The 23,087-nt window shown below is 40.5% G+C and overlaps 1 protein-coding gene across 1 annotated transcript in view; it reads right to left on the minus strand.

Annotated features, from left to right (window-relative positions):
• LOC117455787 (matrix metalloproteinase-17-like) overlaps positions 1-21,702 on the minus strand; it is an 81,616-nt gene extending 59,914 nt beyond the window's left edge. The window contains exon 1 of the mRNA XM_034095358.1: positions 21,198-21,702. Coding sequence (XP_033951249.1) covers positions 21,198-21,332 — 135 coding nt within the window. The 5' untranslated portion in view covers positions 21,333-21,702. The remainder of the gene's footprint in view (positions 1-21,197) is intronic.
• Positions 21,703-23,087: the final 1,385 nt, after the last annotated feature.

Here is a 23,087-nt window from a genome sequence, read left to right on the forward strand (position 1 = left end):
CTGCAGATACACGCTTTACAACATCAGGAGGATGCGTCCCCAGCTGACCCAGAAAGCGACGCGGGTTCTGCTCCAGGCTCTCGTCATCTCACGCCTGGACTACTGCAACTCCCTCCTGGCTGGTCTACCTGCATGTGCCATCCGACCTCTGCAGCTCATCCAGAATGCAGCGGCTCGCCTGGTCTTCAACCTTCCTAAATTCTCCCACACCACGCCGCTCCTCCGCTGCCTTCACTGGCTTCCGATAACTGCTAGAATCCACTTCAAGACAATGGTACTTGCGTAATGGATGTGGCCCTTCCTACATCCAGGACATGGTTAAACCGTACACCCCAGCACGTGCACTCCGCTCTGCATCAACCAAACGGCTCGCTGCACCATCACTGCGAAGGGGACCCAAGTTCCCATCAGCAAAAACACGTGGGTTTGCTATCCTGGCTCCAAAATGGTGGAATGAGCTCCCCATTGACATCAGGACAGCAGATTGCTTACACACCTTCCGGCGCAGACTGAAAACTCATCTATTTCAACTCCACTTCGAGCGACAGAACTATTAACAAAGCCCTTATATACTAATAAAGGGCTGGCTTATCTAAAGCCAGTTGAGTAGCACTTGAAATGTTTTTGCTCTATGAAGCCTGATGTACTTATATGATTCTGTTTTCTTCAAGTTTGTATCATGAGTAACGTAAATTGGCGGTAGTTAAGCTACCAGCTGCTAACGTTAATGGTCTCATTATTTCAAACGGTGCCTGCAGACTAGAGTTGATTATCTGATTGACTACGGCTAACGTTACCGCTGAAATAACGTCACAAATATTCTACTTGCTAACGTTATCGTTTTTAGTTGTTTAGTTATACAAATTAAAACAAGAAGACAAATATGAATATTCAGAATGATTCACTTGGTGTCTACTTACCTAGCGTTACAGTCCTGCGGAGAAATGTTGCCGTGTTCGATCCATGGATGTATAACTCTTGCATCAATTCTGTAACGGTCACGGTCGCGCTTTTCCTGGAGAATATTTTCAAAAAGCCGAGGGTCACGAGGCTGCGTTAAACCAATGAGAAGGCACGGCCTATCTGACTAATCCAAACCTAAAATGGATGCGGACCAGACAGACTCAATGCAAAGATATACTCTGAGGGAGTCCATCATCCCAGAATAAACACTACACAAGTCAACACCAACACCACACAAAGAATCGACACCAAAGAGAGGTTCTGGTGCCCTCTGAGAAGTGTACTTTATGTCCATTCTACTCCAAAGTGTAACCATTTCTACTCTGGTCATCAGTACTCTGGGATTTTAACACTTTATTTGCTGTGTAAAATATGTCGGTAATCACTCCTGAATGTCTGAAGCTTTTACGTGTCTGAAAAACGGCGGTTAGTAATACATGACTAAATAAAACCATTGTATATTATTGCCAATATTGGCCAACACAAGACCGCCTTTAGTTTTAGCGGTGGTGACGTAAAGTATTGCGACTGTGATATATTTTGTTTACCGCATTATGTTGTGTGTGTTTGCAACAAATCTTATTTTCTGTTAAATCAAATGAAAAAAAATCCCATTGATACTTTTTTCCCCCCTCAGATGTATATGATTTCCTCTCTCTTTGACTGGTTTCATGAATTACTGTAACTGTGGGTTAGAACCAAGCTCGCTTTCTCTCAGACTCCCCATGTAGAAAACCCCAAATCAACTCCATGTGGCGGTCCAATTTTAACCGATACATGTCGTCCCCTTCTAGTTTGGTTTCCGAAGCTATTCAAAGGACTGAACCGATCTTGTAATTATCGTGGTTTCTTCGAGCATGTTAAAGTAAAAAAATTAAATCCAGAGAGCTGCCAACTGAGCTCCAGGAAACCACCAAGCAACAATAAAGCTCCTCTGAAGTTAGCTTTTTGAAACTGGCAGGACTGTAATAAATACATAAAGATGCATAAGGATGTTGATGCTGACACTGGAAAAAGAGTTATTTCGTATTATGTTTTACATCAAATAGGACACCATTTGTGCACAAAAACGAGGGGGGAATTAAACACTTTCCGAGCGAGCACTTGCTTTGGATTCTAATATGAAATGCACATTTGTCTATATATTTAAGTAAACTGAACAAAGAGAGACAAATTGCGTTAAGGAAGTGCTGCATGTTAGGCCAATGTCTGAGAGTACTGTGTTATTAGACTTATGATAAAAGCTTGGATGCAATAAGCATTAAGGCATACAAATCTGACTTTGCTACGGAGAACGAAACACATTGTCTCGCCGCACAATACACAGCTCCATTAATTTTGAGAGTGACTGTTCCATCCAAGATTGTATCTTGAAGTGGCCATTAACTCCGCAATTATTCATTGCCTAATTAGGGATTTGCAGGTTTTTTTCTCTCTCAAGCCCATGGGAGACAAACAAAAAAGAGTTATTTCACAGTGTGCATCTCATCTAAGTGACAATTAAACTAATTACATATCCTCTGCAAAATAACAAGTTATTTCATGATCAGACTGTTTTTCTAATTACTGTAAACTCGAACGTGAATAAAATAGAAATAACATCAAGGTTTAAGATCATGGTTGAAGAGCAGAAGATATTTGGAGGGGGTAGCAAGGAAAGTCATAGCTTAAGCAAAAAACATTCCCATTTGGCCTTGATCAATTGTCATTACATTAGTTCAAACTCTGGAATTAATTGGTTGAACAGGAAGTGATGTCAGAGTGCTGGAAATGCTCGAAGAATTTTAATAAACTTGGTTGAGCAGCATCTTAGTTTACCCTAAAATGTGCACCCCATTCAAGTTTTTGTATTGTGGTAATACTTTTAACATTAAAATATATTGTGTATAACTCTGACCCTATGTTATAATTATGTAAATCTATTTTATGTTCCAATAAATGAATTAAAGCATTCAAAAATAAGTTAAACATATTATTAAATACTGTAATTTCCCTATAAAGGTTTTTAGAAAACTACAGCTAGTTCAGAATTAAGTCTAAACTAAAACAAGGAACATGTATGACATAATACTCTAAAAGTCATATTTCTAGGAAAAGTAATAGCTATTTCAATGTGATTCTTTTATGATTGATTGGTGTAGAAAAACTCCATTTGTATTCAAAGTCTAAGCTGCTTAGCAACCAGCGGAGCACACTCTTTAGTCTGTCCCTTTTTATTTTAATACACTTTGAGGAAGTCACGTTGAACTGATATAATGTAATGAATTTCATTTTAAATTAGGGACAGCCATTGATCTTGTTTGGTTTAATTAACGTACCCTGATAAGTGTTCAGTGGTGCTTCCAAAGACGTTACTCTTACTGACAAAAACATCAGCTTTGTGAATATGGTACCATTCAGCTTATAATACAATAAACTATCCATATAAATCAACACTTCATTGTTATTTATTTTGTATTCTTTTTATATAGTCTGACAGAACACATTCAGAGACTATTTACACTGCTCTGGTTTCTCATACTGATTGGTTTTGACTGAAGTCAAACTCGGCATCAGAGCAGAGTCTATAGCCGTTGCTTTCTGGCTGAGTCTGAGCTGTCATTTTGGATTTTCCAGCTATCCAAATGGACACTTTTTGGATTTTACAAATGTACTGGAAACATGAGCTGGATCTTGGTCGCCTCGTGGCGTGGAGAGGGCCCGCTCTCGACAGTTGGGACGGGAAAAAAAGGTATTACCCCCTTGTCCTTAATCCGGGGAAAGAGGACGGTGTGGGTCTTTTAATCCCGGAGAATACTGACTGGTATGGCAGTATGCTCCTCTTTTAATCCTTTTCCCCTCCGTGGAGAAGAGAAAATATAAAACTTCCTCGCTACCGTGGTGTCGGTAGAGAGGGAGCGAGCTAGCAACAGGTGTGTTGCTAGCTTGAAAAAATCGGACCTACCTTACTTTCTCGTAGAGAAGGGCGAGGTCGATTTTTTTCCAAGTACTAACAGCGTTAGTACTACCGTCTTCCTGCGAAGCAGAAGGAGTAGCCGGCGAGCGCCCGTCGACCGAAATGGGTATTTGGGTTCAGTCTGTGGACAGTGAAGCTTGCCCGGCTACTGTAGAGATGTGCTCTGAAGCGAGAAGAGGTGTTTGAATGACGCATGCGTTGTGGCGCAAGCTACTTATAGGGGGTGATTTCCCCTGACGCTGACGTCAAGATCACCAGCCAATCAGGATTGGCGTAATGAGATTGATGCTTCTGTTTGCTCCGCGATGAGGCGCATCCCATAGTGAGACATCGAATTGTTATGAATGAGAACTGCATTGTGTTCCTTGTATTTTTGTGTATGCTTGAAGCTATTGTCCGCATCAAAATGGGGTTGTTTGAATGCATTGCACTTTTTAAATATATTTTTAATGCATATAACATTTGAATAAAGATGCTTTTTTTACATCACTGCGGAACCAGCTACTCTTATGTTCTGGCGTAAAGCTTTGTATTGTTGGAAGTACTGCAGAGGTAAACTAAAACCCTGTGGCTTCGCAAACTCAGTTAGACTTCTAAGACTTCTAGGTTTCTCCACACTACCGCTCTTATCAGATTTTGTCAGTGTGATAAAAAACATTTTCATTATATTCCATGACTGTAGGGCTTTCTCTCTCCTTTATCTGGCGTTCCCCGTCTTTGTATCATAAACACAGGCTCAGTCTAAAGCTTAAAAAGAAGTGGCGATAAGTAATGTATAAATAAAGAGATGATAGGAAACGGATCTGTAATGGTATTTCTCTCAAACCATTACTCATGCATGTATTGTGGTTGTTGATCGGCAGGTTGGTTGTTATGTAGGTTTCATGTTGAATTTGTGTTGTTTGTCTTCTCTGTTTTGGTTGATCTAGTATATTATATATGTATTCATGTTATAGCTTGGCAGCCTTTTACAAAGAAAAAGCAGGGATTTTTCTCCAATACAATCGATTGTATATTGTGCCAAGTTTTGCAAGTAACATACTATATCATATTTTGAAATTCTTGTTTGTTGTTTATACTAGAGATGACCATTTCAAAAACATATCTAATTACAATAATAAAGTTAGTAACAATTCTAATGGGAATGACCATTTTTGCATCATTACTATAGTTTTCATTTAATAATATATGTATATGATCATTGTGTAATTTGTACCAAACGAGGAACATTTCTTCAGTCTGTAGAATGATTTGTTGGATAGGACATCTCAGCAGTAATCCAGAAAGATCTTTGACACACTTTGCATTTCAAATATTGTGTTTTTTTATTCTGAATAGTTCTTCAGCCCTTATTATGTTTTTTACTATAGGCTTTGCAGAATGGTTGAGTTACTGTCATTGGTTTTAATATCAAATACATTTCAAAAACATTAGCTGAGTAAAAAACACTACATTTGCATTTAAATGGACAGGTGCTGCATACAGTTTTATATTTGATGAACCATGTCCTGTTCGTTTTCTTTCCCCATCCTCTATGCACATACCTACATGTAAATGTGTTATTTCAGCTGTGCCTTTTCAGGTGCCGTTTCACCCTCTACAGACGTCGTAACAAGCAATTATTGAACTAGAATATTTGTTCCCCTCGCCTCACCAGCAAATTGTCATGCGTGTAAGGTGAGCTCCACTTTGATTTATCTTTTACTGACTAGAACTCTTCTGGGATACAGTTTCATACGTTGCTATGCAGCTGGACCATGCCCCCTATTACTACTTGTATCTTATTACCATATAGCATCGCAGATTTATCCACAGGGGGTGAGTTTAAAACACACACACATCTTTTCCCACGGGCATCCAGCATGGAGAAATGAGATGCACCAGGAATGAAGACATAGAAGTGTAACTGATAGACCGTGAGGTAAATAGATGTATTCACTTGTCGGTGCATAAACACACAGAGAAGCTTTCTGTCAGTGTGGAGGCGTGGTCATGTCACAGCACCCCATTTCACTCCGTGGCAACAAGTACTGCTCTACTGCAGTGGAGGCAACCCTACATCCTAGCAGTTGGGACCACAAGAAACAGCTCCATGAGTACTACATTGCGTTGGATGGTGAGCTCCTTCCCTGCAAGGCCAAGTCTTCCCTGTCAGTTTTGATTAACTTTTTAAAGCACATTATGTGTTTGGGATCTCCTATGACCAGGCAAACCATTAACCGAGAAGGCAAGAGTCAGGGTGGAGTTGTTGGCTTCATATTGCGAAAGGCAGCTCTCACAAGATTGTTGATGACAAGGCATGTGACCACAGCATACGTGGATGCCATGAAAGACCTTTGTGACACTGATGCAAAGGGCCCAAAAGCACACAAAGAACATGTAGCCTCTAGAATGGACAGAGATGAGGGAGACATACAAAAGATAATAGAAGCTGTGGAGCAGAAGCAGAACCCCTTTGACCTTGATAGTATCCCTGAGGAACTGATCAAATGGTCAGGTTGCATCTGAGAAAGTTGCAAAAGAGCTGTCAAGTTTCCTCCAAGATGGTGCTGAGCAGAATGCCATCTTTATTGAACAACGCCTGGCAAAATCCAAAAAAACTAAGAGCTTCTGGGATCCTGAGAAAAGAAAACAGTGTGCAACCTTCAAAGACATGAAAACATCAGGTGGAGTCAGTACTAGAAAGGTTCACATGGACTCAGATGTGCTCTTTCGAAGATTACTTGCTGTATCCAAGCAAAGAGAGGTATCCATGGAGACTGAGATGTCTCATGAACTTGCTGCTGTCCCCCCCTCTTTGTGTTATGATGATGGAAGCATGAGAAAGACAACAAAAGCCGACCTTGCTAAAAGATTGGAGTCAGTAGTTGAAGAGACACAGCAGTTGCCTAATGTTGCTGAACCATCTGCATACATCATCGATGGCATGGCTCTTCTACAGAGTCTCCCTGACTCAGGCTTTCAGACATTCAATGACCTGGGTGAGTGTGTCTGGAAGAAGATCACAACACTAATGGAAAAGGAAAACAACAACTGTGTTGCTCTAGTGTTTGATAGGTATGATCATCCACACTCAATCAAAGAACTGGAAAGGCAAAGAAGAGGCACCATCCAAGCAAACAGATCTACACATGTCATCACAGGCAAAGCCAAAGTTCCTAACTACAGGAAATACCTCAAGGTCAATGGTAACAAGGCTGCTTTATGCAGCTTTGTAAGCAACTACATAGCCAATACAGGGCCCAAGAGAATCTCCTCAGAGAACACAGTCATTTTGGCAGGTGGCTTTGAAAATGGTGAGGAGGTCAAAGTGGTCAGCAAGTCAGGTGTTGACAACTTGACAGATCTGTATAGTGACCAGGAGGAGGCTGACACCAGATTGGTATTACATGCAATACATCTAGCAGAGTCTCATTCTCGGGTCGTCATCAGATGTGATGATACCGACGTACTGGTTTTGCTTGTGTATTATTCCAGCAAAGGAATGTTTGGATCCTCAACGGTGTTTATGCACTCTGGACATGGCCCAAGGGAGAGGTTTGTCCCAGTCTGTCCCATCGCAAAGAAGCTTGGTGCAGCATTTTGTGCATGTCTACCTGCATGCCACACCCTCACAGGTTGTGATACCACAAGCAGCTTGTACAGAATTGGGAAGGCTACTGTGTTTACAAGACTTAAGACCCATCTGAGTGACTTAAATGAGATGGCCAGTTTTGGACTTTCTGGAAGTCTGGAGTATGTAAGTATGCCCTCCTTCTGTATGGCCAAAAGAAAAGGGAGGATGGCCGTCCTTGCACCACAGCTGAGGTACACACTAGCATCTACAACAGATTCATCGGCAAATCTACCTCCAACAGAATATGCCTTCCAGCAACATGTACCAGACCGCAGTGTGGTGTCACAGCCATGTGGCCAAGCCTCATCTCTGGAACCCAGTTGGTAGAGGGTGGAGGCTCAGAGAAGATGGGTCTATTGAACCAGTGATGTTCGTCAAAGAACCTGCACCTAAAGAAGTCAGAGACATCACCCACCTATACTGTAAGGACGGAAAGTGCAATGATAGCAGCAAATGCCAATGTATTTCAGTAGGCTTGACCTGCACAGAGTTTTGCTCTTGCTCTGACTGCCCAAATGTGAGCCATGTTGTTTTTGATGACAATGTGGATGAGTGATAGAGATGTGTTTATATGCATGGGCTCCCACTAGCTTAGGTTTACTTAAATTTAGATAAGAACATTTAATTTGAATACTAAAGTTTGTTAATCCAAAAACCTGTTTCCTTGTCTCTGTGTCTCACCTTCTAGTCCCTGGCACATTTTGGCTGCAGTTGGGCATAACGGTGTATAAAGACACCATAAATGTTTAGTGACATAACTCGATGAGTATGTAAGCTACCTTTACACAATGGGTATTGCCGGATTCAGTAGAACCACACCTTTTCAACAAGCCTTTGTGTGTGTTGCTATGGCAATCCATGTCAGGGTCACTACAAAGTAAAGAGATCATTCTACATAGATACATTTCCGCCTATTGTAGGTATGTGTTCAAATGACTGTATCTCCAATTTACAGTAAGATATTGACATTCAGTCTTTTCTATAATGCAGAGGGATGTCCTGACCACAGGTATGCCAAGTGTTAAACCTATCAGACCTTCCATTGTGAATCTACATGAGTTGTTATGCCTCAACCCCCAGACGGCCAGCCTTTATTTTTAGTTTGGGGTGTCTAACGTTATATATCAATTTCACCACTTTTGCAGTAAAATATTTGTATACAACAATCCTTTTCATGTATGGGAGGCCTTAGAGATGAGGAAAAAGTAAGTTGTGTTTTGTCCTAACTCCGGGAGGGGTATCTCAAAATGTTGGGGCCATTGTCACTAGCCGATTGTCATAAAGGCCGATCGGGAGAGCCGATCACATGACGTAAAATACATGACACTTTTCTCTGTGCGCGGCAAAAACAAGCTCGCCAAAATGGCTTCACCGGTCTGGCAGTATTTTAAGGTGTCCGAAAAAGACAGCTTTGTGGAGCGGAAATCCTGCAGGTCCGCCCGCTGTGACGGACCGGTGAGCTGAGCAAAACACACACTAAGATTTAGACCTAACACACTTAGCTATTTTATCTACCTCTGGAACAAGCTAAACTAGTTATAAATATATTTATTCTTCACTGTGGATCACTCATTACTGGATCAGTGAGCTGCATGAGACGGATAGGGACAGGCTGTCAGGAGAGAGAGAGAGGAAAAGAGAGCGCTTCCGCTCATTTCTCCCGTGTTATTATCCAAAGTTAATGTAAACTTGAATAATGTACTTAATTTGAATGTAATAATGATGTTGGTTGTTGTTTGTGGAAGCTCATCATGTATTGAAAAATTAATCTGAACTTTTCGATCCGTTACGATTATAAACTGAAGCAATATAAAAATGAGCCCCATTAACTGAGTTTTAAACATCACTTTAAATGGAAGCTCCCCATAGCCCCCACCCACCCTATGATCGGACCCAACATTCCCGATCGGAGCATCGCTAATAGTAAGAAATACCAAAATAATGCATAGTAAGTGTAATCAATCAATTTTAATTAAACAGCTTCCAACAAGTAGAAGCATTTGAATACAAAAATTAAGACTTTTAAATGGGGTTAATGCAATAATGTTTGTTCATCATATGCATTTACGTCTAAGTTCATATGAACCATTTTACAACCTTCTTCTTCAGTTCATTAAATCCCTGCAGCCTTCTGAAGCCAGTGTGACAGATGTGGTGAATCTGCAACCTCTAATTGTGCCGCAGTGCTATTACGCATGACTGTTTACTTTGATTAAATCGCATGCAGAAAACAGGCTGCTACTAAATAACCACACATGTCTGAACTCTGTGTTATGCCCGTTTATGCCGCAGACAGTCAATGGATCAATGTTGCGCTTTGATTTTTCCCCTCTAATAGTGGTCTTACAGTTTCTTTATGAATTGCCCGTTGTCTGCTTGCATTATCGAAATAGGTCCAGCATGTCATGAATTCATTACATTATACAATTGTAAACTATCAGTAGATAATTCTGTGTCTCGTTCAACATCATCAATAATGAAAAGGAAAATTATTTGGTCTCTGGCGGACTCAAATTAGAGTCACAAAAACAATAAAATAAGTAGTATACACAAGGACCTGATAACAAAAAGCTATTTTTAAAAGCAAGACCATAGGTACATGTTTTGTTTGTGTACTCGTCCTTCATACATCTGACCTTTGTTGTTGACTTCTGATGTTTTTCAGGTCTCAAACTGTTTTACGTCAATTTAAAGTTGAGAGTATTTGTCCATAAGTCTTACAGGTAATTTACAAACCTATTTTATTCTACTTAAAGGTGGGGTATGTCATTTATTTCAAAAACACTTTGTTATATTCAATGGAATGCTCTTAACATCCCGATAGCAATGAATATATTAAATGCTTTGACAATAAATTGTAAATTGTAAATCTGATTCCATGCTGTTTATCTGTAAACTGATGTGTTGTCATTAGTCTAAAGCAGGGGTGCCCACACTTTTTGGGCCGGTGGGCTACTTTTGAAATGACCAGCTCACCGAGGTCTACCAACCAAAAATAAAATCCAAAATTGCAAGGGGCTGAATAACACGTTTTATGTATACATGGGATAACTACAACAACTCTATTTGGGTTCTTGAACAGAAACAAATACATGAATACATAAAACTAAAATGGCATGTTAACCTCTCTATTTCTCTCTCTCTCTGTTAAGAAACACATAACAAGCAGGCTAAGAAACCACTCTCCATGTCCTGAAATCTTAAACATAAAACACAAATATAAGTACAAGGAATACAATAAACGAGTAGAACACTCAACTTAGACACCAGACTCAAATGGGTCCTCAAGTTATAATGATATATACAGAGGTCCAATATAGGCATGTTATCTCTCTCGCTCTCTCTCTCGCTCTCGCTGACTGTCCCTTCATTTCCCCGTTAAGAAACACATAAAAACAAGCAGGGTAAGAAACCTCTCTCCATGGTCCTGATATAATGCTGCAAAACACAATTCAATATATTTAGGTGGGTCCCTACCATATTCTGATGACTTGCACTGAATGGAGTCCGTCAATGTTGCATAATCAGGACAGTAACTGCTGATGGCTAGTCTCAGGCAGGCCTCCAAATGTTCATCAGTTAATTGGGAACGGTATTTCGACTTCACTATCTTCATTTGGGAGAAGGCTGACTCGCATAAATAAGTCGAGCCGAAGAGTGAGGTCAGTGAGGTGGCACAGTTCCTCTTTCGCCGTCATGTCTGTGAACACCATCCGGATAAAAACGCACACTTGTGCTGTATCGCTCACGTCAGTGGACTCGTCTAGTTGGAGTGAGAAACACTCGCAGTCTTCTATGTCCTTCCTGAGTTGCTGGGTCAAATCCTCAGCCATGACTTCACAGCGACGTGTGACTGTGCTCCGTGATAATTGGATGGCCTTGATAGCGTTTACTATTTCTGTTTTCTTTGTGTAATCCCGAAACAAGGTGTCTGCTGCTTCTACGAAGGCTTCTTTCACCATCTCTCCATCTTGAAAGGATTTTTTGTGTTTGATTATATAGCGTGACTCACTCGTAGAGATGCTTCAGTGGCTGCCTTTGCAGTGGATGTCGGCTTTAAGAAAAGTGACTGCTGTCCAGCTAATTGTGACTTAAGTTCCCTCACCTTTCTCAACTTGCTACTCGGAGGGAAGTCGCTGTCATATGCCTTGAGAACACTCCGATAATGCCTCTCCACGTTACATTTCTTTGGCAGAGCGACGCTTGCTTTACATATAAGGCAAATAACGTTTGAATTTGACATCACAAAAAAATATTCTTCCTCCCATTCGGGGTGGAAGTGGTATGTTTTTAGCTTTTTGCTCGGTCCCGCACTCATTTTGTTATTTGTCTCTTGTTTACATTAATTTGAGTTTTCCCGGCACTTGACTGATTTTATATCGCTTTGCATTCTGGGTTAACAGACTGGAAAGCGATAGGTCGCTGTTTCTGTCAATCAAGTAAACTCCTGAATTAAGTGGCAGGGAGGCCAAGGGAGGAGGGATCAAAACCTGTTTTGTCTATTTTAACGGAGCTTGATTTTTTTTTTTTAATGAATGACTCGCGGTCTACCAGCCTCTGGTCTAAAGGCATCAAGCTGATCCTAGCAGCTGCCACGCGTCAGTCCACAAGGTGCCAGTGCTCCAGAGGTCGTGTTAATCGAATATTTTCCGTCAATGATGGATTTTTTCTAACAATGACGGAAACATCTGAAAGCAGTCCGTCATTTTGACAGATTAGAACACAACTCGGAACAGCGCCAAAATGTCCACCAGCGTCCCACATTATATTACATCCTTAGTGGCCAGGTAGACTGAGGGCGATCTACTGTACTCTTGCAGTATGTAACTATTATTTAGTCCAGTTGGTGGCGAGTGTGTGTGTATATTAAGTAGCTATTGTCTAGTCTTGTTTTTGACCTCGTTGATTACCTCGTTGTTTAACCGGCTTTAGCAATCGCAAAATGTCACGGCAGCTGATCGTCCGAAGCTTTTTGAATAAACCCAGTAATTGTGATGGTGTGGATAAACGAGGTGAAAAAAGAGGGATTGATGCGGTGGAGGATGAAGGACAAGCCAGTAAGACTAAAACTGACAACGTTCAGCCAGCGGCAGAGGGGTAAGCAAGTGGCAAGGAGTTCAAGCGGGAGTACCGGGTTCAGTGGGAGCAAGAGTTTAAGTGGCTGAGGAGGGAAGATGGCAAAATGTTCTGCGACAACTGTAGAAAAGCTAAGATGAGTAACGGATTTGTCCGAGGGTGCACGACGATACAGAAATCAGCGTTCAGGCTAGGCTACAGCAGGTCAATTGAGTTGTTCTTGTAAATGTTTTGTTCATATTTTTGATTATAATTGTCTCATTTCAAACTATGGCATTGTTCATACTTGCGTGTTTAGGCACAATGGTCGCGGTGTTTTTAGCGGCCTCTGCTGTGCTGTCAGTGCAGGAAAAAATAAATCACTCACGTTCGTGTTGACATGAAAAGTGACCACACGGTCAGTGTCTCTGTTCATCTTTTTTTTTCTCCATGCCCTTAAAAGTTCTGTATGAATCATTAAAAAAAAAAATGAATGAACATTTGCTGCTCAGTACCCAAACATAAATATTAAATATGTCTCATCTCATCATTAAAACATGAAAAATAAAATGACGGGTAATAATGGATTATGACGGAAATGTTACGATCTTGTCCGTCAATATGACGGACAACGAAAAAGTCTAACGCAACCACTGCAGTGCTCCTGAGACCCTCGTCAGTATTGCTGACAGTCTTCTCAGAAACGCTCATGTCTCTGGAGAACTTTTAAAAGGCTGTGGTGACATGTTGGATTTGGAACACAGTGAAGGACCGAGAAGCGGAGAATGCGATGTACAGTATATTACATGCTCAACATTCGCTCACTGTCAATCTTTGCAGTGAAATGTACTCTCTCAACTAAAGTGAGTCCTCTCCCACATGGCATTGTTCCTGAAATAATCTCCTCGTCCTGAATCTGAGTCCCAAGATGCATTTCTGCAGACAGACGGTCACACAGCTTGATGGAAGTGGGACAGCGGTGCTAAAAGTGTCCTTATGATTAAGGCTGAGGAGTGTACTTAGTAGCAGATATGCTTTATAAACAGATGTGGTTTAACATTACACTATATCCTCACCCACTTAGCAAAATCAACAACAACTTCTTCGGCTTCCTTTTTTCTTCCTCATATTTCAGAACCAAAATCCCCCCAATGTACTTTCCCATTACTGTATTTCCTTCTTTTTTTGTGTCTTCTCTCTATCCATGGGCCTCTGGGTGTAATCAGAAGAACCATGATGTGCTGGTAGAAAAAGAAATACCTCCTACGTGAAGTGCAGGAGAAAACTGGAAGGAAAGTGTCTGAGGGAGTAAAGGGACCGGATATAATGCTGGAGAAAAGTACACAAATTTCAGGCAAACACGATACTAATGAGGGTAGTGGTACTGTCGGCGGGCCAAAGACATGGGGCTTGGAAATGGAATGATATACTTATTATACCCTTCAGAAGAAAACTGAATTATTAAAAATGAAAATGTTCCACACTAAATATTCCTGAGCCATTGTCGGGTGGAGGATTAATGGTACTTGAAGGGTTGGAATACAAACAGCAGAGCGTGAGAGGACATTTTCTCATGAGCCTCTTTGAAGCTTGGATTTTATTTTGGTGCAGAATGCTCTTTGAGTCATTGTCTTAAGAAAACCAATGACCTAATTACGGAACACCATTAGAGGGATTAGTTTATAGGCCTTTCCAGCAACCTTGCAATTGCTAACGATGCAAAATAACCCAAAAGGATGGTAGATTAAGTCTGAATTATGTCAGTAAAGTCGCTACAAATTGAGCAATTTGGGTTGTAATGATCCCAAAACGGTACCCTGTGGATAGAATCAATATAAACCAAAAAAGTTTTGTTCAATACCAGACTTTTCAAAACCCCATCTAATTCTGTTCCGCAAAAACGATTTGGTGTTTTCGGTTGCTTTTATTGCCAATCTTCTTTTTAAGAACTCAGAATGTTGATATCTCGCAGGGAGGGAGAGTGAGTGGCAGTAAAATGGGAAAAGAGGGGGGGAGAGTGGCTTATAGCTCCAGAGGAATTGAAGCCAGATGGTTTTCTCATTGAAGAAATTAAACAACAAAATGAGTGAGAAAGTGACGGGCGGGATGCGGTTACCCTTTCAGGCGCAGCACATTCTTGTGGTTGTTGGGATCAAGCTTCTTTAATTCCAAATGTGGATGCACACAGTCATTTATATAATGTATCGGCTGCTTATCTGTTTAGCTCACTCTCACATATCAAAAGGGAAGCCCTAAATGTTCATGTGAATCCTTCCTTTGGGAAACTTTGCGGTTATGATTCATTGAAGAAGACATTCATAACATAATAGGATGAGCAAAAACATTCAGCGTATTACGTTTTAGTTGTTATGACTCAGTTCCCTCAAGGGCTGAAATTGAAAATTGACTCCATGCAGTGATACATCAACCTGGATAGCAGCAATGCTATAAAAGTAATACCTCGGATCTGTGCTTGAGTGTGCAGTTTAGTTACTCAAGGATTCAGTATGTGGTGGTTGCAAAAACACACACCAAACTTAACTTTTAAAATCACAACTAAATGCCAAGAGATGAGAGCATCACTGGAATGAAGTGTAATGGAACTGGACATGAGTAAAGATAGAGATCATTATACAAACATGTGTTAGACGAGAAGCTATTTTGTTTTCACCTTTGTCATATTCAAAAAATCCTCGTAACAAGAAAGTCTTCCAAATGTATAAGATTATTCATGGTTTAGCTCCTCATCCTCTGTCTGGTTTCACCAACATCAAACCATGCTGCATTAAGCCATATTCTCTCGTTTATCATTATTGTATGATCTGCTTATTATTTGTAGGTCTATTAAATGTGAAAATGGTGAACAAATCCATCCCAGTTACTAAAAGTTAAAGGGAACTTCTTTAAAAAGGTGTTATTTTTCAGTCAGAAACTAAAATATAATATCTTATGAAACAGACAAAAGCAGGAAATCTCATAATTTTACAGCCCAATAAAAGCATTTCTGCCATTGTTGCATGAAGAATGACCTTCATGACAAATCAAATAGCAACAAATTGGTAACTGTATGCTTTTTATCACTATCTGTTTTTGACGAGTGTAGCCATTGTATTATGGAAGCTGAACATCATCAAGAAGAATCTAACCTCTGGTAAAATGGCTACGTATGTGTTTGTTTGATTTATGTATATCTTTTCAAATAAAAGACAATGTAGTGGATTGTTTAGTGGTAAAATGGTTGTTTTTGATGTCTCAAGTCTTGAATAATAATAATGATAATAATAATAATTCCTTACATTTATTATAGCGCTTTTACATATACACACATTACACATATATCATACATGCAATGGTCAGATACTGTGGACAATACCCACAGGAGCAAGTTCAGGTGAAGTGTCTTGCCCAAGGACACACCGGCTTTACAGACGCAGCAGCGGCGGGTTTCACCCCTTGATCTGATTATCATTGCACAGCGCCACACTGTCCATCTTCACGCCTCGAGGTCATCGAGGCGCTTTTACAAGTACACATTGATATTATACATGTACTGTGGACAATACCCACAGGAGCAAATCCGGGTGAAGTGTCTTGCCCAAGGACACAACAGCCTGACGCAGGAGCGGGTTTCGAACTGGAGTTCCCCAGCACTCCCCCTTGATCTGATGATCGGATGCACAGACCACTGCGCCACCCGTCCCGACAAGCTTGAATAGCATCAGACACACACACAGCCCCCCACACACACATGCATATATCCCCTGTAGAGCAAGAATGATGTGTACAATCATTTGATCACATCTGTTCTCTACAGCAGTCCCATTAAAGTGCAGAATGATGATCTCTGTGCGTCCTCTGCTGTAGCCCAGTGACAAGAAATCTATCAGCGGCCGAGTGATCATCATCGGAGCCGTCCACTCTGATCCTCTCTCTGTCTTTCATGATGAAGTACGATGATGTAAGAGCGGTGAGATTATTGTCTGGATAAATTGCTTTGCTATTGGCCATCAAACATGGACATCTCTGTTTTGGACTGCATTTGTCTAAATTAGATTATCCCAATTAATCAGGCTTATCCTCTTCCAAGACTTTACCCAAGTTTCCCCTCAAATAGGGCTTTTCAACATAGGGAAGAATCACTTATTTTAATGCAAAAGTTACGGCTATGAACTCTGTACTGCCCCTTGCTTTCCAGAGGAAAGGAGCCACATGTGGCCTCTAAACAGCAGGCGGGATGACACCCCCCCTGGAGCTTTCAGAAAGACACTGTATATTTTATTGCCATTTCTTTGGCACCCAACAACGGTGGAAATATAAAGACCCGTCCTGAAACTCCAGACTCAATACGAAGATCATTCCACCTGCTTACCCTTAAGAAGTGGTCAAGCTGGGTTCAAAATGATAAACTTGAAAGGCACTTTCATGTCTTTGTGGATCCAGCCACAGGAAGTTCTTACATTTTGCCTTTTAGAGAGGGGGGGGGGGGGGGGGGACTTTAAGAGTAAAGCAAGTAACTTCTCAGATGCTCCCATTTCTCAAAGTGTGTGGACACAGCGAGAAATGTTGCTCCGGTGCTGGGGAATGCAGGTCTTCTTCTTTCACCTCGACAAATAATCATACTGTCACTAAAGCTGCTCTTCTTGTACAAGAAAGACACTTTATAAATCCCATCAGTGTTTGATATAAGAATAAAGGGATTGGTTTTGGTTGCATTTGAAACAATGGAGTCTTCAAAACTTGACATTTTCTCTTAAAACAAGATGTACTAAAAAAACTAAAAACAGTAAGACTATCCAATCCTACACACAGGGGCTTTTAGCAGATGATATACTGCAGGTTTATACCTGCTAATTTGACCTCCAAAGTAAGGAATTGTTGGGCTTTAGGCGTCCAGAAATAAGCTGTGCGAAGAGGTTATACAGTACATTCAGGAAATTATTAATTTTATTGCATCAACTGTGACCTCTACTAAGGGGCACGATTAGGCTATACAACAAGAGTCTGAACACAAATGGACATTTCCAAGACTGTATCCATCACTGGCAGTGTTCTTTTGCTGAAGCGGGACAGGGCATTCTAGACACCACAAGAGTAACGGCCCGTCCACACAGCGGCTTGCGTTGAAAGCTTCACCATTCACTTTGAATGGGGTGACGTCACTTTTCGCCGAACTGCATGGTGGGAAGCGACGTGGAGCTTTGCTGATGTGGCTCGCTGCAAAAGTTGAGCAATGTTCAACTTTTGAAGCCTCGGCAGAAGCGTCAGCCAATCGAATCATATGCCAGTACAAGCTCTAGCCAATCAAACAACTGCTTGAGTGTCAGGGGCGGGAGATTCATGTGATTGGTTGTTGGTCGAGTTTCAGACACGCCCGCCGGCAAGCTTCAACGCACGCCGCTGTGTGGACGGGCCGCAACTGTCCCCAGACTGCAGAGACTTCAGCACAGCTTTGGACCGAGTGTATCATTTCATTTCATTTCATTTCAAACCTTTATTTATACAGATAAATCCCATTGAGATCATTGATCTCTTTTTCAAGGGAGACCTGCTCAAGTAGTTCCACATGAAACATAAAAACATAAATAGAACAACAAAAGGACATCATACAGCATCATTTACATAATTATCCACATAAACAGGTACCAATAGCTTCCGATTGACTAGCATCCAACCGAGCTTTAAAAACATTTAGTGGCACCAGATTGTTCAGTTTCCATTTAATTTGCAGACTATTCCAAGACAGAGGAGCTGCGCATCTAAAAGCTGTCTTCCCTAAGACAGTCCTAGCAGTTGGCACATTTAATAAAACCACTGCATTCGATCTCAGGCAGTAGCCACTTACAATTTTCCGTGAGATCAGGGAGCAGATATAAGATGGAAGTTTCCCTAACATGGCTTTGTTTATAAAAATGTACCAATGACAAATAGAGGTTTCATTTAGTGATACCATAGTGTTTGTAGTGTCAAAGTTCACCCAATTCCCAGGGAAAGAAATGTTGCTGCAAGAATTACTCTAACAAAACTAGCTTTATTCAGCTAACGAGCATTTAAGGACTTCACAATGGTTCGGAAATAATCTTTTTTTAAATATTTGATAAAAAATCCGATTTACGAGGAAAGATATCAGTTGCCAATTAGTGTTTTTTTTTACTTTAATACTTAATGCTAGTACTCGGTCACATTCATCTGCTTTGCTAATGTAACATTTTTCAAAATGTGTAAGAATGCAAAGTTATGTGTGTGACTAAGAGAACAGAAAGAACGTATACATAACCTCAGAGTTACATCAAAGAAAACAGGCACCTTCAATTTGGTAGAGAATAACAAGTTGATTCTGTCAATTTCTTTCCATTATCATCCAGGAAAGCAGGAAACTAGGAATGGTGCTCAGAGTTAATAGCTTAAAATGATGTTGCAACTGACAACAAGACAAGAAATCCAAGGGTAGGAAGGCAATCTGTTCATGCAATGGCCTGTCTCAAGGCTTTGGTTATTAGTGGCAAAAACTACACATCTACAGTAGGAAGAAGTATGCAGGTTTTGAAAACAATTCCTGCCTTGTGTGGCAAACCTGACCTTTTGAAAAAAACAGAAGGATTGATTCAGAGTGTAGGTGCAACAGACCATGTCCTGATGTAAGGGTTGTTGGCATTCGCCTCAGCAATAAGTCTGGGTTTCACACTAATAGAAAAATATTGAAAAAGTTAACTTTTGTGTTTGCTGTTGTAATGTTATGTCACTTCCATCAATCAACAACATTCTGTATTTGATTACATTGAAATAAGCTTGATCGCCCTACGCACGAAAATGATATCCATACAATCCAGGGCCGGTCTTTAGGCGACATAGGCGGTCTTCTAGGGCGCAAGATGTGGGGGGGGGGGGGGGCTGCGCTGGTAGTTGCGAGAAAAACAAATGTTCAGCCATGATGTAACAACATTCATAATTAAGTCAAGGTAACACCCTTTTCACCCCGGTTACACTTTTCATTTGCCTTGTACGATGGGCGCTGTAAGTGATGAAAGTGGGGGAAGTTGACTTATCAGGCGCCCGCAGCTCACAGCCAAAGTGCGAGCGGGAGAGAGAGAATTGTTGTTGGAATGAGGCTGATAACTACAGCTCAGTGAGGTAAAGGACTCTGAGGGTTTAGATAGTTCACTTTAGTCCAAGTTATCGCAGTGTGTCTCAAATGTTTCGGTCACAATTTATGTAAACAGATATTTCCAAGGCACACCTTTATAATTATTAGGATAAATAAAAACAGGTTTGAAATCATTCCAATGTATACTATAGGACAGGAAACCAAAAATGTCGTTTAAAACTGGAGATATATAAAAAAAAAAATCATCACCAAATTATAATCTCGCCTAGGGCACCAAAATGTCTAGGACCGGCCCCGATACAATCGCGTAACTAAATCATAAAGCTAACAAGGAAAAAGTACACCACCTCAAAGTAGACGGGATGAAAACTTGAAGCAAAACAGAAGTAAAGAAGTGATCTACTTCCCTGTGCTTGTTCTAGTTGTGGTTAAGTAATATTTAATCCCCAAGCGTGGGTTTCAGAGAGTTTGAGTGCTAAAAGAAAGAGGGACAGAAATTGAGATGAGCAGCAACAAAAAACGGATGTTGCCCGGGGGAGTGAAATTGTAGAAAAAAAAAATGCAGCTGGAAATGGGGATTCAAATACAAAGATGATAATCAGCTTGAACCAAGAAGTAAGACTTTGTTAAAGAAAGTTTGACAAAATAATCTCATATTTCACTTGTACAGCAAAATGTATTAGATTAAAGGTCTTCAATACATATCACTTCATTAGACCTAAATCTTGACTGCATGCTGTAAAACTGGGGTAATGATGATGATGATCATGATGATGATGATGGTACAGGACAGGTATTGACTATTTATATTCTGTGTGGATCCCACATAACTCATTCAAACCATATACAAATATGAGGTAATACATCAAATGCACTGTTATTTTACTATTTGGGGTTATCTGCAATGAATAGCCTCTTGATCCAAGGTACTTCCCCTTTCAGTGGATGTGTAGCTCCAACCCACTGCTCCACCACACTACAGTATGGGATCCATACAGAACATTCACTGCTAAAATAACCTATCATGTCTCATGGTTAAACCTGTCCAGTGAGCTCCAATTATCTGATTCAGTCCTGGAAATGTAGATCAGCTTTCTGTGAAAGAAGCTCGATACAGCTAAGGCCAACACTTTGCATACTGTACATGTATTTATAAGGCTACAGGCCATTTGGCAACACATTGACATTTCAATGAAAATTGAGTGATTCCTGATCAGGTAAGTAAAGTTGCAATTGCCAGCATATTTAGATTTTTCATGTGTTTTTTTCATCGTGTGTACCCCCACTCTTCTTTTGCAAAGCACTGCAGAGCGGTTTTAAAATTCAGAGCAAGTAGGCTATTGGGAGACACTTGCTCTTCGCTGGACGTTCAAGAGTAGCACAAGTAGGAAGACAGAGGAAAAAACACAGCTTACATTCACTCACTGTTGCTAGTAGGTGGCTAAAGTTCCGAGTACCTTTTACGTCAGTAGGTGAAACATATATATTTGTTTAATATAACTTACCACCCCAGTGTCCAGCTGCTCGTTAGTCAGAGAAGGAGCCGCTCCAGTCAGAGGTAAAAACCACATAATCGGCACCAACAGCAGCATCTCCGGAGAAATATTCCTCATCCACTTGTGAAGCACCAGAGAAACCATGCTGCCCTATGAGTATGACAGGCTGCTCCTGCAGGGCTCAGACACCGACACCGACAGCTGCATCCACCGGATAAATCTCACGCCGACAGTCCGGTAAAATCTTTGCGAATAAGTCTACCTCACTGTTGAGCGCAAACACATGAAACACATTAAAACCGGTGCGGAAGAAAACACTTGCAAACATGAGAGCAGTTGAATGCCCACAACTTGCAGTGATAAGTAATCTAAGTGGTAATGTTCGGAGACAAACTGCGAGTTCTTGTTTTATTTAAAGTCCAACTGAGGTGAAATCCCTGGAGCAAGCAGCGCAAGCACCCCTCTCCGTCGTAGCGTCTCGAGCGCTGGAACATGAAGCAGCTGCGTGCGGTTGTGTCTCGGGAGTCGGGAGCATCAGAGAGCAACCTCAAGTCAGCCAAAATACCCTACTACACTTCCGGAAACCACTCCCAAAATAAAATCCTCGTCGCTGGACTTGAGAAATTAAAAGTAGCCTGCTGTTAAAGTTGTGTATGCTTACTTTATCAGATGTATAGCAAATGTGCTGATTGCAATATAATGGCTTGTTTTCTTATTCATATCACGTTACAATTAAATTGTTATATCTTAAACATAAAAAACAATATCCCTCTTGGGCTGTCATAACTTATGATTTATTTAAGTATCTGTTCCACTACATTATTAAATTGCACATTTTTATTGGATAAACATGGATTTTTTTAAATGGTCCATTAAATCAATTTAAGTGATAAAATAATCAGGTATTGAATTTAAATATGACTTTTGGTAGCTGTTGTAGATATGGCCATTAACATGCTCATCAATATAAAACAATGTTATTTCCTTCCTTGATAAGGCCAACACAAATATTTATGTTGAAAAATATTGTACAAAGATCACTGAATTGCTTTTGTTCATTCATTTGTGAAGTCATTTGTCTTTCTCCTATCCAAAATAATAAATATGTTTCCATTTCAGGTCCCCCTGCACGTTTTAACTCTTGCTTTTATTTTGAAGTTCGATTTTCAAACTTCCAGGAGGCTTCTTTTGAGATATTTTTCTGACTTTATATAAACAGCTGTGAGTGAGTTTGAATTTGGCTCAAGGTGCATTTAATGTAATCTCTTTGGAATTTAATGATAAACGATAAACCAGTTGATGCCCTACAACGATAATTAAAGCTTGGCCATGTTGTAGAAGCAATGTTATGTAACATGTTGCTGGAAAATAGATACATCATAATATAACGATTAAAAACTGATGCTACCACTGTACTATTGAATGATTAACATCATAACATTAACAAGCATATTTGCTAAGTAGTTTTGTTTGGTTCCCTGGGCAACACTGACTGACAACAAGGATGACACCCAATATTAAGTACACATCATAAAATCAATTTCAATTACATGAAATCAAAGGAAGCCTGCTGTCTATAAAGTCTAAAGTTGAGAGTACCTAAAGCAGATACTTTTATTTTGAAACATTATACATTGTGGTTGCTTAATGACAAGCAAGGTCCTTCAATAAAGAAACTAAGTTCAAGCCCCCAATATGGCAATTATCCAACCTTCTGAAATGTCCTCAAGCTAAACTCGGAAACCCTTGTTAAATCGAGCGATGCTGACCTGAAGATGCACTCAGACCGCCCTGTAGAGGGTGCACATAAAGAGAACATTTTACAGTAGGAATTTTAAACAGTAGAACATTATTGTTAACTCTGTAGCGAATCACTGTAAACTGCCTCCGTAACATCAA

This window comes from Pseudochaenichthys georgianus, chromosome 12, assembly GCF_902827115.2.
Source record: "Pseudochaenichthys georgianus chromosome 12, fPseGeo1.2, whole genome shotgun sequence".
In the NCBI taxonomy this organism is placed as follows: Eukaryota; Metazoa; Chordata; class Actinopteri; order Perciformes; family Channichthyidae; genus Pseudochaenichthys; species Pseudochaenichthys georgianus.